This window comes from Phalacrocorax carbo, chromosome 6, assembly GCF_963921805.1.
Source record: "Phalacrocorax carbo chromosome 6, bPhaCar2.1, whole genome shotgun sequence".
NCBI classification, from domain to species: Eukaryota; Metazoa; Chordata; class Aves; order Suliformes; family Phalacrocoracidae; genus Phalacrocorax; species Phalacrocorax carbo.
This window is the reverse complement of record NC_087518.1, coordinates 20,845,424-20,860,242: the sequence shown is the minus strand read 5'-3', so window position 1 is coordinate 20,860,242 and position 14,819 is coordinate 20,845,424. Positions and strand designations below refer to the sequence as shown.

Sequence of the window (14,819 nt, the reverse complement as noted above, 5' to 3'; positions counted from 1 at the left end):
CCCAGCCCAGCAGCCCTCACCTGAGTGTCTGCCACATCCTGCTCACCCACATGGGAGAGCAGGGAGCTGATGCTGGCCTGACTGAAGCCCAGGGAGCCGCGGTAGTTCACTGGGGAGATAGGGGCCATGAGTGATGCATACCCAGCAGGACATGGGGGCCAAAAGTCCCCAGGCTCCCTGGCACTTACCCAGAAGCACGGCAAAGCGCAGCTGGCACAGTGCAGCCATGCTTGGGCACCAGCAGGCATCAAAGACAGTGTGAGGGCCACCTGGGACCAGCAGTGACATCACCCAGGGTGCCCCGGGTGCCACCAGGGTGTCCCCACCATCCCCTCACTCACCGTGGGGGCACACAACAAGGGGGTATGGATGGCGTGGTGCCATCCGTCGGGCTCAGCAGCAGGACCTCAAAGGCGTGGGCACCTGCACCAGGGAAGGGGTCCCGTTCAGCACCCACCACCCTGCCCACCGCATGCACCCAAGGGCCCATGGCACCCAGGTGTGGTGGGGGCCCCAGGTGCTCACTGTGTCTGGTGGGGCTCTGCCTGCTGCATGGTGGCCGAACCATCAGGGTCTTCCAGGTGACACCAGGCACCCTTGGGGCATCCTCCACCAGCACCCAGCAGATGGCCAGCTCCCAGCCCACTGGTGGCAGCACTGCCACCACCTAGGGACAGGCAGCAGGTGGCACCAGGGCACCCCTGCCCAGAGCAGCTGGCCCTTGCCAGGGTGTGATTAGTCCCAATGTGCCCACAGTCCCAGTGCTCCAGTGCTCTGTGGTGCCATCCTGTGCTGTGTCATGCCATGCCATGCTGTGCCATACTGTGCCTGTTCATACTGCTCTGTGCCATGCCATGCTGCACCTGGTCCTGCCATGCTGTGCCTGGCCCTGGCATGCCATGCTGCACTGTGCCTGGCCATGCCAAGCTCTGCTTTGCCTTGCCACACTGCGCCATGCAATGCTATGCTGGGCTGGGCTGTGCCATGCTGTCCTGAGCTGTACCTGGCTGTGTCATTCCATGCCACACCACGCAGTGCTGCACCATACTATACTTTGCCATGTGTGGCTTCTGTGAGAAGCTGCTAGAAGCCTCCCCTACATCCGACAGAGCCAGTGCCAGCTGGCTCCAAGACAGACCCGCTGCTGGCCAAGGCTGAGCCCATCAGCAATGGTGGCAGGGCCTCTGGGATAACATATTTAAGAAGGGGGAAAAAAACCCAAACAAACAAAAAACCCCAAACAAAAAAAACCAGCCAGGGAGATGAGTGAGGACATGTGAGAGAAACAACCCTGCAGACACCAAGCTCAGTGAAGAAAGAGGGGGAGGAGGTGTTCCAGGCACTGGAGCAGAGGTTCCCCTGCAGCCTATGGAAGATCCCATGCTGGAGCAGGTGGATGCCTGAAGGTAGCTGTGACCCAGTGGGAAGCCCACGCTGGAGCAGGCTCCTGGCAGGACCTCTGGCCCCATGGAGAGGCAGAGACACTGTGTGATGAACTGACCACAGTCCCCATTACCTGTCCCACTGTGCTGCTCGAGGGAGGAGACAGAGAAAATCAGGAGTGAAGTTAACCCAGGGAAGAAGGGAGCAGTGAGGGGAAGGGGTTTTAAGATTTAGTTTTTATTTTTCATTATCCTACTCTAATTTGAGTGGTAATAAATTATTTTTTGCCCATTTTGCCCATGACAGTAATCAGTGAATGATTTCTCCCTGTCCTTATCTCATCCCATGAGCTTTTCATTATATTTTTCTCTCACCCGTCCAGCTGAGGAAGGGGAGTTGGTAGAGTGGCTTTGGTGGGCACCTGGCACCCAGCCAGGGTCAACCCACTACACCACGCCATGCTGCACCACGCCACACTCTCCCTGGTCATGCCGTGCTATGCCTGACTGCACATTGCTGTGCCACATCATGCTGTGCCACACAGTGCCAGGGCTCTGCTCAACAGGCTGGGGGGCCGGTGCGGGGCTGAGCAGGTGGCCACCAGCAGGTCCCACTGGAGACCGAGCAGCTCCCAGCACCCTTTGGGCAACCCTGGGAAGAGAGAGCATCTCAGTGCTTGTGGATGCTTGCCGGGTCACCATGGGTGGCCAGCATGGGTCACATGTCAGGCTGGTGATGGTAGCCACCTCTGTGTCCACAAGCAGCAGGTCCTTCGAGGGGGCAGAGCACAGGCACAATGGGGCATGGGGGCCATGCCCCCATCCTCCCACCCCATCCCCAGGGCTTACTGTGCTGCTCCGCTGCGGGGTACTCAGCACAGCTCGCTGACTGTCAGCTGCCCAGCACTGCAGCGGCAGTGTCTCGGTGTACAGCCTGGCAAAGGCTGTAGGTGGAACAGAGTGCTGGTGAGACATGGCCACGGGCACCCAGCATGTGGGGGGCAGGGCGGTCCTGGCTCCCTGGCAGCACCCAGCCCTGCCCACTGCACCATGCTCACCCTCTGTGGGCTCCTGCACCACACTGAGCACTGTCACCGACTGCCTCGTCTGCCAGGTGAGCTAGGGAGAGCCGGTAGTTGGGGATGGGCCCCCACCAGGGAAACTGAGGCAGGGAGACTGAGGGATGAGCCCACCCCCACCCTGGCCAGGCATGGTGAGAGGCTGTGACATCCTGGGCCAGGTCCTGCACTGGTAACACAGGGTGGCACAGCCCTACCAGGCGCCCATGGGGGCCCTGCTTACCATGTGCAGCTGCAGACACTGCCAGTGGAGCCCCACCAGGCTCTCCTCCAGGTAAAGCAGGCGCCAGCCATCAGGGCTCAGCCGGGGGGAACAGGCAGCACTGTGCTCGGCCAACAGCAGCTCTGCGGGCAGCTGGGGGTCAGTGCCCCAGAGACCCCTGGAACCTAGGGTACCCACCACGTCCCCAGTGCTCACTGCAGTGCCCACTGGCCAGGTCCAAGTGGTACATCCCTGACCTGGGGAGGAGGTGCATGTCACGCTGAAGCCCCACTGCTGTACTGAGCCCTTACTGTGCCAGCATGGGTTGGGCATCCTGGCACAGCGCTGAGTGCCCAGGGGGACTCACCTCCTGCTGGAGCAGGCGCTCAGCCCCTGGTGGAAGGGCTCATGCCACCAGCCCACAAACACCACATCACAGTCATCTGGGGACCACAGGGCCTGTACGACAGCAGGACTCATCCCACATCTCCCTGCACCCCACCCTGACCTGGCCAGGGGAGAGGTGCTCCAGGATGCCCTCCAGCACTGAGAGACTGCTGCCCTCCAGGTCCAGGACACAGAGAACAGGCTCACTGCGGGTGCTCACTGCCTCCCTCCAGTCCTCCTGGTACACAAACTGCTCACCCTGCTGCATAGCCCTGTCAGCCCCACAGCTGGTGGCCCCAGACATGGGGGTCCAGGCATGGCATACTCATGGGGAGCACAGCATGTTCATGGAGCATGCAGCACACTCACAGCGTGCACAGCACACTCACAACGTGCACAGCATGCTCATGGTGCACATAGGCACATAGCACACTCACAGGGTGCATGGCCTGCTCCTGGGGGACATGGCACCCACCTTCTCATCTTCAGCCTCTTCTGCCAGCCTGGCTGCTCCTGGCACATCCCAGGGTCAGGGAGGCTGTGGTTTGGGGTGGCTGTTCTTGGCCACATAGAGCAGCTGCCTCTCTGAGTGTGACCAGGCCAGACAGGTGAAGGGCACTGGCATGGCGAGAGGGTGCCAAAGCCCAGCCTGGTGCAGGCACAGCCGGGCACTGGGTGGGCACTGGGGTCACCAGCTGCGCTGCCCTCACCTACGTTGAGGGCGGGGGGATGGGGAAGGGGCCCTACCCTCTGTGTAGACCTCCCCATTCTTCCCCAGCGCCGTGAGGTCCACAGTGCGGCTGCGCCTGCTGCTGCCCCATACCTGGGGGGACGGGGGTCAGCACTGGCACACCATGGCCCTGCACTGGCGCTCCAGCCACACCGGTGAGCCCCAAGGCTGCTGTGACAGCCTGTTACCTTCAGCAGCTCATGGCCCTGCTGTGGGCAGTGGCTAAGCACAGCGTGGTGCTGCCCCATGGGTGAGTCCTGTCTGAGAAGCCTGTAGGTGGGAGCATGGGAGGCTGCAGTGTGTGGTGCACTGTGGGCACCAGCCATGCCACGGACACCGGCCACACCACAGGCACCAGCCATGCTGCCCCATCCCACAGCCCGTCCATGCTGTACTGGTTGCGTATCTTGGCACTGAGCACTGCCTGGCTAATGGCAAGGCCACCACTGCCTGTGCGCTGCAGGCTGTAGTGGCAGCTGAAGTGCAGAAGCCAGCGGTGGGGCAGGTCAGGGTGGCTGCACTCTGTGGGAGGGGGCTGCCAGTGACGGCCTGCATGGGCCCTGTGGGCCAAAAGTGCTGGGGTGGCTGAGCCCACAGCTCACCGGTGTAGAGCAGGAAGGTCTGACCCCATGCGACGGCCCTGAGGGAGGCACAAGTGACAGCAGGGAATCGGCTCAGGCCCGGTAGCCCGGAGCAGGGCTGCCGGCTGCCTGGGCTTGGGAAGAGGCATGCTGGTGGGGAGGCAAGATCACCCCTCTTCCTGTGCTCACCCCCCAAAACAGGGCTGTGCCCACCCACGCAGCCCTCCTGGGGCCCTTTGCCCACCTCTGCACTCCGCTCAGTCCCTGAGGCCATGGGGCCTTCTCCACCATGCTGGGCTGGCAGTGCCTGCCACTTGGCAGTGGGCAAGCTGCCAAGGTGTGCGCAAGCAGCCTGGCGCAAGGGGCCTGGCTGGCATCAGTCCTCCAGCTGCTCCGCATTGCCTGCTGTGCCCAGGGTGGCTGGGCAGGGTTCACCCTCTGCCACGGCACACCGCACCCCCAGTGGCATAAACATCAACCTGTGTGGGAGAGAAGGGTCCAGCGGACATGGGCCCTGGGGCACTGGGAGTGGAGGCAACACTGGTGCCGGCACCATCAGAAACACCTGGGGTGCTGAGCTACATCATTTATTGCGGGGTGGCAGCGGTGGGGGGTTGTTAGCACTGCAGGTGCTTGAGCAGCCACAGTGCCATATTCATGAAGCCGTCGGCTTCAGCCTCGACGCCAGCCAGCGCATGGTTGTTCCCTGGGTACCAGAGCAGCCTGGAAGGGAGAGGAGGATTAGTGCGATGCCTGCCCTGCCTCCACCTTGGTGCCTAGCACCCTGCTCACCGCGTGGGGACCCCCCGTGCCTTGAGGGCACGGTAATACTCCAGCCCCTGCGTGGGGGGCACACGCCGGTCGTCCTCCCCCAGCATCAGCAGCACGGGCGCACGGACCTGTGGAAGTGGAGTGGCACAGCCTCAGTGCTGGTACTGCCGAAGGGACGGGGACAGGGACAGGGACATACCTGGTTGACGTAGTGTATAGGTGACTTGCACAGCATCTCCGTCCACTGGGCTGGGTCTGGCAGGGTGTCAGGCGTGTAGGGCAGACCTGTCTCCGTGAGGCACCTGCAGGTAAGAGGGTGAGGCACACATGAAGGGCCAGGGCTGAGGGGAGCTGGGGGTGGCGGTACTTACCAGTCAGGGATGTCAGTGGCGGACACCATGGAGGCAATGTTCACCACGGGGTTGCGGACTACACAGGCGTGGTAGGTGTTGGGGAACTGGCCAAGGAGGTGGCATGCCAGAAAGCCTCCATGTGAGCCACCCACAAGTGCCACCCGGGTGGTGTCCAGGGACTCCTCCTGCAGCACCCGCTCCACACAGAACTGCCATCATGGGGGACACCAGCTGAGGCAGGTGGCCCCACTTTCTCACGTTGGGGGTACCTGCAGAAGCACAGGGTCCTCCAGGACCGTGTGCCAGGGCATACCTGCACATCGCACACATCCTGTGTGCCCACGTTGCCTGGCAGGGAGGCCACACTGTCCTGGCCAAAGCCCAGCGAGCCACGGTAATTCACTGCGTGGGAAGGCAATGTCAGAGCCCTTCCTCTCCCTGCCCTGGCCATGCAGTGGGTGCTGTGCCACCCAGCAGCCCCAGCTCCATGGCATCACTCACCCAGAAGCACAGCGAAGCCCATACGGCAGAGCGCCGCTGGGTACAGCATCCATTCAGCTGTGAAGACGGAATGGGGACCCCCTGTGAAAGGCAAAGGCAAAGGGGGGTAATGCTGCCCAGCTAGGTGGGGGCATGGCTGTGGGGGCAAGCTCTTACCATGGGGCATCACGACCAAGGGGGGCTTCTGGGCAGCAGAGCCTTCACTTGGGCGCAGCAGGATGGCATCAAAGTCCAGGCCCCCTGTGGAGGCAGGATGGTGTGTGTCAGGCCTTGGCGGAGGCAGCAGAGCCCAGCCCGGCCCCCTTGGGCACTCACCATACTGGGGGTGCTCCTGCTCTGGGGGGGGCTGCAGGGTACGGATGCCCCAGCTGATGCCAGGCACAGGGGGCGCATCCTGCAGGCAGACCCACTGCACCTGCGCCTCCCAGCCAGATTCAGGCAGGACAGCCACTTTCTGCACAGGGAGAAGCATCAGTGCTGGCACTGAGAGGGGCTGGTGGGCACTGGGGATGGGGGCATCACCTTACCAGTGTGGGGGGGCAGCTAGGGGTGGAGAACCTGGCCACCAAGATATCCCGGTTGATAGTGAGGACAGACCAGCTTCCCTGGGGGGCATCTGGGGAGGAGACGGGGCAGTCAGACCTGCAGGCACGACCCCCTCCCCAGCCCTGGCACCAGTATGGCCCCACTGGCCTGGCACTCACCAGCTGTCAGGGACGTCGTGGCACCCGTCCCCGTGTCCACCACGAACAAGTCCTAGGGGCATGAGGGCAGAATCCAGTGAAGCCCTGACCTGTCCTGGCTCCGCTGTGTGACCCCTGCCATCCCACCACAGCAGCCCTCACCTGCTGGCTGCGCTGGGCCGTATCCAGCACGAGCCTGCGGCTGTCAGCCGCCCAGCACAGCCCCGGCAAAGCGTCACAGTAGATGCCCGGGAAGGTGCCTGTAAGGAGAGTGGTTGTGCTCAGCAACCCCTTGCACCCCTCCCACCACCCCCAGGGCTGTACTTACCCCACACCTGCCGCGGCACGGCCTCCAGCACTGTGGTGGTGTGCCTGGTGTACCAGTCGTACTGCAGGAGACATGGTACGGGGCAAGTTTTGCAGAGTCTCAGCCCACCTGCCTCTGCTGCAGCCTGGGGAGGGAGCACCACCGCCCTCCTGCCAGCCCTGCCCCAGCATCGGCACCCTGCCACCTCCATGGTGTCCCCCTTGGTGCCACTCACCATGCGAAGGCGGCTGCACTGCTGGTGGGGCCCCAGGGCATTGTTCTCCAGGTAGACAATACGGCAGCAGTCAGGGCTAAGCCTTGGGGACCACACGGCCCTGGTGTCCTCAGAGAGCAGCTCTGCACAGGCATGAGAGGACAGTGAGGGGCTGCAGGGAGCTGGGGCGCCAGCAAGGTTGGGGCATGAGCCACTCACTGCATCCTCCACCTGTCAGGTCCGTGTAGAAGAGCGCTGACCTGCCAGCAGAGATGGGTGTCACTGCAGGGCCAGGGAACCTTGCTGTGGGGTGGGGTGCCCCACAGGGACTCACCGGCGGTTGGTGCAGTGCCGCAACCCCAGACGGAAGGGCTCATGCCACCAGCCCACAAACACCACGCCGGTGTCACCGGGGGACCAGAACGCCTGCAGGGAGAGGGGGTGTGAGCAGTTCAGCCCACCACTGCCCCCTGAAACCTCCCTGCTCCAGTTCCCCAGGGCAGCCTGTCCTGACCTGGCCAGGAGAGAGGTGCTCCGGGATGCCCTCCAGCACTGAGACGCTGCTGCCCTCAATGTCTAGGATGCAGAGGACGGGCACGCTGCGGGTGCTCAGCGCTTCTCCCCAGTCCTCGCGGTACACGAACTGCTCACCCTGTGGCACAGCCCCATCAGCCCCACGGCCACCCTGGCCAGCCCCCACTGGCCTGGGGCAGGGGCAGCCCACCTTGAGGGGTATGGCATCCTCCTCAGGGTGCTGCATGTTATTTTCAGAGGCGCCCAGCTCGGAGGCTTTGCTCTGGAAGAAGGACTCGGCCTTGGGACGCTTCCTCTCCGCCACATAGACCAGGTGGGTCTCCGAGTGTGACCAGGCCAGGCAGCCAAACTGGTCTGCAGGGGTGGGTTAGGCACTGGCCACTCTGTCCCCCCATGACCCTGTGTCCCCTGACATCCCCTGGCCCCTCACCATTGTCATAGATGCTGCCGTGCTTGTCCAGTGCTGTCAGGTTGATGCTCTTCACCTTGCGGTTCTGATCCCAGACCTGGGGGCAGAAATGCCAGGGTGGCCCCAAGCACCAGCGTGGATCTGGCCCTGAGCCCCAGCATCAATCCAGCCCCCTCCTCACCTCTAGGAACTGCTTCTCCTTCTCCTTCTCCTTGCCGGGGACCTTGCGTAGGACAGCCTTCAGTGCTCCGCTGGGGGACTCCTGGCTCAGCAGCCTGTGGGGCAGGTGAGTGGCCTTTCAGCCCCCTGCCATCAGCACCCCGAGGGGACGCCAGTGCGGGGGATGGGACGGGACTCACTCATCCTTGATCTCAGAGCAGGTGCCAGCAGGCCCTGAGTAGACAACAGAGGCCCCGTCGTGGAAGATCAGGTACTGGCGGCAGAACCTGATGTTCTCGGTCCGTGCCAGGTCCCGCTGTGACCACTCTGGGAGGAGTGGGGTGAGGATACTTGCTGTGTCCCTGCTGGGCAGGCAGAGAGAGCCCAGACTCCCCCAGGCTCCCTGGGGGGCCACCCATCCCGTACCAGTGTAGAGGCTGCAGTACTTGCCCCCATACTGGGTGGTGATGTCGGGGCCAAGGCAGGCAGTGCGGAGCCGTGGGTGCTGGCTCACCTCCCGGTACAGCTCCGCTATCTCCTCTGCGCTCGACAGTACCTGTGGGACCCACCAGGCTGGCTGGGGGTGTGTGTGTGGGGTGATAACTGGGGACCAGCGGGGCACAGGGGGCAGTTATTGGGGTCCATGGGAGGGGTATAGTGGGGTACCGAGACCAGTTACCAGAGTACCGGGGTGTAGGGCCAGAGCAGTTTTACTGAGGTACCGGGGGCACTGCCTGGGGGGTGCAGAGCCAGGGCGGTTATTGGGATGCAGGTGGGGTACAGGGGTACCAGGGTGCTGCTCCTGGGCTACAGATGGGTATGACAGTACCGGGGGTCAGTTACTGGGGTACATAAGGGGGACTAGGAGGATACTGGGGGCAGTTACCGGGACAGGGGGTGCAGCCCTGGAGGCGCAGAGCCGGGGCAGTCACCGGAGTGCCGGGGGCAGGTGGGTACCGTGGCTCACCGGGCTGGACGAGGAGGGGGACAGCGCCCGGGACGGAGCTCCCGGGGGCCACAATGTCGGGCGGGGGAGGGGAGGGGGAGAGCAGCGGGGCCGCGCAGGGGGAATCCCGGGGCACTGACGTCACTCCCCCTCCCCTCCCAACCCCTCACCAGCGGCTCCATGTCGCGGCAGCGAGACGGGGGCTGCAGCACTTCCGGGACGGGGGCGGGGGCAGCGGCGTGCGGCACCTCCTATTGGCTGAGACGCTCGGGCGGCCGCCAGCGTTGCGGCGCCCCCTGGTGGGTGCGGGCGGCGTTGCTGCCGCCGGCTTCCAGTTTCGGGTCCGCGCTTCCCCCCGGCCGCTCCGACCGGGAGACACCGGCTCCGGTTGAAGCCGTACCCAGGACGCGTCCCCGCAGCCTCTGGGCCGGGCCGGAGCGGTTTCCCCGGCAGGTGGCCACAGCACATGGGCTCTGTGTGCAGGCTGGGCGGGATCGGGCCCTTGGGGGCTCAGAGGTACACCCCCTGCCCAGCAACCCCGGGTGGGGACCGCAGAGCCTGCTGGCACTCGGTGCTAACCAGGCCTACAGGGCTGTCAGCCCGGCTGCCCCCACCCTGCTGGGGGTGCAGGCCTCCCCCCGTCCTCCCTCCCTGCAGGCACGAATTGGGGCCAGTCCGTGGTTTGTGTCAAGTCCTTTTTATTCTGTTCCCACAGAAACACCTGGTGAGGGGGCAGCTTCTGGGAGGGAGTCACGACACAGCAGTGGGGGCAGTACGGCACGGTACAGCACGGTACAGGGTCACTACAGGTGGCACAGAGCACAGCAGACACGCACACCGTCACAATGTTTAGAGGGAGCGCACCCGGCATTGCACTTACCGCTGGAAATGGCACCCAGCCGTGCTCGGCCCTTTGTCTTTGCACCCACCATTCCCCTGCCCCAGCCACCAGACTGCCACAATTAGGGCTGGGGGCCTGGCCCAGTGGGGTGGGCTACATGCCCCTGGTCCTGGCAGGTGCAGAGGCAAGGTGGCAGATGTGCTCGGGCAGCGAGATGGGCCCCGGCGGGGGTCTCAGTCCCGCGTGCGATTTTACACACTGTACAAGTATTTACAGCGCAATGAGTGGCAGGGGCCCAGAGGAAGCACCCTCAGGCTACGCACTTGTCATCAGTGGGGAGAGGTGGTGGGTGCGCACAAGGCCGGGGCTCTCCTCAGTGGGGCTGCCCCACAGAAGTGCCGTGCTCACCCCCATCCCATAGCCACCAGTCTCTCCCCCAGCCTCGGGCACAGGCAGAGCCCCCTGCCAGGGACCTGCCACAGAGCGTGGGCTTCCCGTGGTGACCGGGTCCTCAATAACAAGTGCATAAATGTGCTAAGAGCTTTCAGTACGGTGATGGACTGATGGAAAAGAATAAAACAAAAGTCCAGGCAAAGAACAGCAAGCACTGAAAGGTGGGTGGAACCGTGCAGAGAAGTAGCAAGCCATGCTCTACGACGGGACAGATGGTCATGGGCGCTAGGGATGCCCTTTGGCAAAGTGGCCCTCCATGGGTTGAACATGCCACAAATTCATACGCACGGGTGGTCGATAAAGAGTAGTTACTGGGTCACTCAGGGGCACGCTCTGCAATGAAACCTTTAGGCGTGACATTGAACTGCTTAGCTATTCACAGGTCTTGTTCTGGAGTCGTGTTATTTCGTTGCATAGAACATCAGGCAGGTGAGTGGGCGGCTGCTGCCCGCCATGGAGGGCACCGGGGGGGAGCCGCCAGCGTGGGGAGGTGACAGGGCGTGGGCGGCGCATGGCTGTACGCTGGCAAGCCCCCTCCTTGGGCTGCCTCTCCCCCTGGGGAACCCCCTCCTGGCAGGGCAAGTGGGCTTTGGCCACTGGCTGCCGTGCCATCCGTCCCTGCGTCCCCGCAAAATGGCTTGAGAAGGACTTGGATTGCACAGTAAGAGGAAGGATACTGCCGGAGGCAAAGCTCTCCTGATCTTGTTCCATGGGTTTTGTGCTCTTTTTTTAGCCTCCTGCACTCTATTGCTTCTACAGAAGACAGCCCATGTGCTAACTCATCGCACAAAGCAGAGAGGGAAGAGGATTTGGTATAAAGTTTTTAAAAAAACCAACAAAACCCAAACCAAAATAAAATGAACCCAGAGAAACTGAGAAAAAAGGATCCCCCCTGCTGACGACACCCCATGCCCCTCCCTGGTGTGGATGAGGTATACACAGAAATTAAAGTGGGATGATTAAGGCTGTTCTTGAAAGAAAAGGGGTACCCGGCGGTGGGCGCGCTGGCTGCGTGGTGAGGGCGAGCGCGGCCCTTTCAATGCTTCCAATGGCTTCGGGGTGGCACTGCGTGCCAGGATACGCGCTCAGCTGGTGGCTGCATTGGCAAAGGCCAGCCACGCCACCTGTCAAGAGTCCTATGGCCTCGTATTTTGGTAGTGAAACAGTGTTAGGTCCTAGCTGACACGCTCCAAGAGCTCTCTGGCGGGGCCAGGAGCAGGCCGCAGTGCAGGGGGTGTGGGGACGGCCCCGGCGGTGCAGATGGGGTTGGGAAGGAGGAGTGGCGCCTCTGGCACCCAGCCCTCGGCTTGCCTGGGGGGAAAACCTATGAAGAGGCCAGAGCTGGGGTTTGGAGGGAGCAACTCTGCGTATAATCTTGAGAAAGGGCTGCAGCCCACCTACGGGGCCTGATCTGACAGTCCGGATCAGGCCCATCCTCTCAGGGTGGCCGCTGGGGCTCGCCGCATGCCGCGCCGGAGCTGCTTGCCGGGCATGGGGGTCACCCACCCCGGGGCGTCTGCCAGGCCCCTGCTCAGCCGCTGTTTGGTCCAGCATCCAGGGATCGCCCTGCTTTCAAAAGCTTGCAAGAGACAGAGAGAGAGGCATTAGCCTGAGCAGCGACGTCCCCACAAAGGGGACCCCGCCGAGCGGCAGTGCGGCCCAAGGAAATGGGTGGCAGCAAGCCAAGAGGTGCTGCCGGTGGAGCAGCTGCTGTTGCCCCTGCACTGGTCAGACTCCCAGCACAGAGCTTGGGCTGCCCAAACGTTCCCTGCAAACCCGGGGTCTGCACCAGCACCCACATGGCACTAGCATATGCGGCGCTGCCAAGACTGGGGAACAAGGCCAGACCCCCACGCCTTGGCTTGGGGCCAGTGCTCAGGGATGAGGATGGGGACAAGTGGCCCAGAGGGAAGGGGATGGGGCTACACCGTGTCCTTCTCACCTTGGGGGCTGGGAACGGGTGCCAAGGGAGACAGTGGTGCCACAGGAGCCCAGGGGATGGCATGGCAGAGGGGGCCAATGTGACGGAGGGGACTGATGTTGATGTGATGGAGGGACTGGTGCGATGGAGGAGTTGGGTGTGTGGCTGTGCCCCTGACACTCACTGTTATACTCAGAGTCTGGCGCCGCATGCTGAATTTGCTGGGTTCTTCATAGGTTTTTCCACTGCAATGACTTGTTCTCCACTCACTTCCCAAACTCCTGCAGCAGGAGGGAGTGGGAAGGCATCAGGCATGGCTAGGGCAGGGAGAGCCCATGGCACAGTACATGGCACTGGCTGCACTCACCTTGTGCCGTTCTCTCACCAGAACGAAGTGAACTTCTTGCCAAAAGCTGATACCGCTGCAGGGAAGCAGGGAGACGCATTAGCAAGGTGCAGCTGCTCTGGCCACCAAGCTCCCTGGCCTCCAAACTGCTGCTTTTTCCCCAGACTATGGGAGCACCGCATCCCGCTGGCTGCTCCTGGCCACCCCCGTGGCACCCAACCCCATGTCAGTGCAGAAGAGCATCACTGCCCCATCCCCATCCCAGGGAGCAACCCTGACCTTCAGTCAGTTTGCCTGCTTGTTCTGCTGCCCCCCCTGGCAGGATTTTGGAGAAAACACTCTCTCCTTCTGCCCCAGGCTGCCCTGTGGCTGTGCCAGTGGGACCACGCGGCCCAGCTGCCCTCGGACCGGCCTTGCTGTCTGTGGAGGGGACAAAAGAAGCCACGGTTAGCAGGGGATGGGCCCGGCCCAGTGGGGGTTGGCCGAGCCCCGTGGGTGCCAGGCAGCCGGTGTGGTGGGGATGGCACCGTGCTGCCGGGCCCACTGACCTGCTGCTCCCAGGGGCTGTGCCGCAGGTGCTCTCCCTGGCTGCTGTGGCACTTTCGCTGTGGGTTTGGATGCATCTGTCTGTTCCACTTTCAGCTGGAAGAGGGAAAACAGCTCTCAGGGCTCACCCTCCCGGCAAAGCATCCTCTGCAGGTGGCCCAGACCAGGAGGTGACACTGAAACCCCCAAACACTGTGGGAAAATGGCTCTGCAGCCCCAAAAGTGCCAGGGAGGGATCCAGGGCACAGGGATGTCCCCTCCCAGGTCCCCTTGAGGGGATGGCTACTCCAGCGGCACCCAGGGGTAGCCGTAGTGGGCAGATGGGTGGGATATGCCTTGCCCCATGGCTCCCATCCTCAACCCTTCCCCTGCCAGCCTTTGGCCACTGCCAGCTGGGCTGGTCCCAGGCAGAGCCATAGGGCAGGGAGGCAGCTGAGCTGGCCAAGCTCCTACTTACCGCTGGCACTGTGTGCCCACCCGGCTGTGTGTGGAGCGCAGTCGGCGTTTTCCCTGCCACCTGGGCTGGCCCTGGCTGCTGCTGTGGTGGCCGAGATGACAGAGGTCCCTGTGTCCTGCCCCTGGCCTCAGGCTGTGCTGAGCCTGCTGGCTGGGCAGCCTGCCGCACCGCTGGCTGCTGCCGTGCTGCCTGCTGCCCTGGCTGCTGCTGCCTGGCCACTGGCTGCTGTGGGTGTGCGAGGGGCTCCGGCTTTGGCACTGGGGTGGCCGGCCCATGTGGCTGCAGGGGCTTCTGTGCCTTGGGAGCCTCAGCACCGTGGTGGTGAGCAGCAGGGCGGGATGGCAGGGCATACTCAGAGGAGCCAGAGCCAAAGGGTGCAGGCGCACGGGGCTCAGGCTGCTGCGCCTTCTTGGGGGCAGCCATTGGCCCGTGGCCACGGGGCTCATGGCGGCCAGGCTCCCGCGGGTGCTGCTTTGCTGAGCGGCGTGGGGGCTCATCGCTGGTGTGCCGGGAGGTGCTGGCATGGCGCCCATACTCCCCGTGGTGCCGGTGCTCACGGTGCTGGGGGTAGTCATTGTGCTGCCATGGGTCCTCATCAAGGGGCTCGTCGTAGTCGTGGTAGGTGTGCTTAACTGGGGGTCTCTTCTGTGAGGAAGAGTGGCCACCGTAGTGCCTGACCCTCTCCGCCCGGGCCTCCCTGGGCTTATCAAACCAGTCTGTCTCCTCCTGACCCAAATGATAGGCTTCGGAAACCAAAAACAAACCACAGTCAAGTTCTCACTTGAGGCTGCCCAGGTGGAAGCCATGCAATGAGGTGGGAGAGGCAAGCAGTGGGCACGCGTGCGGGGGACAGCCCGCGCTGGTGGGGATGGGACGTGGCGCGGCGCGGCACAGAGCGGCAGGGCATCGCATGGGACTGTCTAACACCGAACACCCAGGGTGGGGGGAGGAAGGCACATGTCAAGCAAACTGAGGCGGTGAGAGTGTCTCTGCATACAAGCAGATGGGCATGCCCCC

The 14,819-nt window shown here is 63.2% G+C and overlaps 2 protein-coding genes across 5 annotated transcripts in view; both read right to left on the bottom strand.

Moving 5' to 3' along the window:
- Positions 1 to 4,932: 4,932 nt before the first annotated feature.
- APEH (acylaminoacyl-peptide hydrolase) lies at positions 4,933 to 9,465 on the bottom strand. 4 transcript variants are annotated; one of them, XM_064454147.1, is made up of 22 exons: positions 9,409 to 9,465; positions 8,719 to 8,848; positions 8,493 to 8,619; positions 8,315 to 8,408; positions 8,155 to 8,230; positions 7,915 to 8,078; positions 7,705 to 7,842; positions 7,525 to 7,616; positions 7,410 to 7,450; positions 7,212 to 7,333; positions 6,998 to 7,058; positions 6,832 to 6,929; positions 6,691 to 6,742; positions 6,514 to 6,602; positions 6,302 to 6,440; positions 6,143 to 6,226; positions 5,987 to 6,067; positions 5,799 to 5,887; positions 5,504 to 5,694; positions 5,332 to 5,434; positions 5,154 to 5,260; positions 4,933 to 5,084 (listed from the first exon to the last, which is right to left on the bottom strand). In XM_064454147.1, exons 1-22 carry the CDS (start codon positions 9,418 to 9,420, stop codon positions 4,979 to 4,981), a joined length of 2,196 nt encoding a protein of 731 aa, XP_064310217.1. In that variant the 5' UTR covers positions 9,421 to 9,465; the 3' UTR covers positions 4,933 to 4,978. The 4 variants fall into 4 exon arrangements, with proteins under 4 accessions (XP_064310217.1, XP_064310216.1, XP_064310219.1 ...); XM_064454146.1 differs by having other exon boundaries at positions 8,719 to 8,869; positions 9,409 to 9,462; XM_064454149.1 differs by having other exon boundaries at positions 8,743 to 8,869; positions 9,409 to 9,462.
- Positions 9,466 to 9,928: 463 nt separating this feature from the next.
- The window catches only part of BSN (bassoon presynaptic cytomatrix protein), a 106,249-nt gene continuing 101,358 nt past the window's right edge, over positions 9,929 to 14,819 (bottom strand). Inside the window, exons 7-12 of the mRNA XM_064454145.1 lie at positions 13,803 to 14,545; positions 13,348 to 13,441; positions 13,079 to 13,219; positions 12,821 to 12,875; positions 12,638 to 12,734; positions 9,929 to 12,111 (exon numbers count right to left, since the gene is read on the bottom strand). Coding sequence (XP_064310215.1) covers positions 12,835 to 12,875; positions 13,079 to 13,219; positions 13,348 to 13,441; positions 13,803 to 14,545 — 1,019 coding nt within the window. The 3' untranslated portion in view covers positions 9,929 to 12,111; positions 12,638 to 12,734; positions 12,821 to 12,834. The remainder of the gene's footprint in view (positions 12,112 to 12,637; positions 12,735 to 12,820; positions 12,876 to 13,078; positions 13,220 to 13,347; positions 13,442 to 13,802; positions 14,546 to 14,819) is intronic.

Coding starts and splice junctions, on each gene's coding strand:
- APEH (XM_064454146.1), bottom strand. Junction 6,441..6,513: donor CTAGCTGCCCCCCCACACTG/GTAAGGTGATGC, acceptor CTCCCTGTGCAG/AAAGTGGCTGTCCTGCCTGA. Junction 5,261..5,331: donor CTATACACTACGTCAACCAG/GTATGTCCCTGT, acceptor CCACTTCCACAG/GTCCGTGCGCCCGTGCTGCT.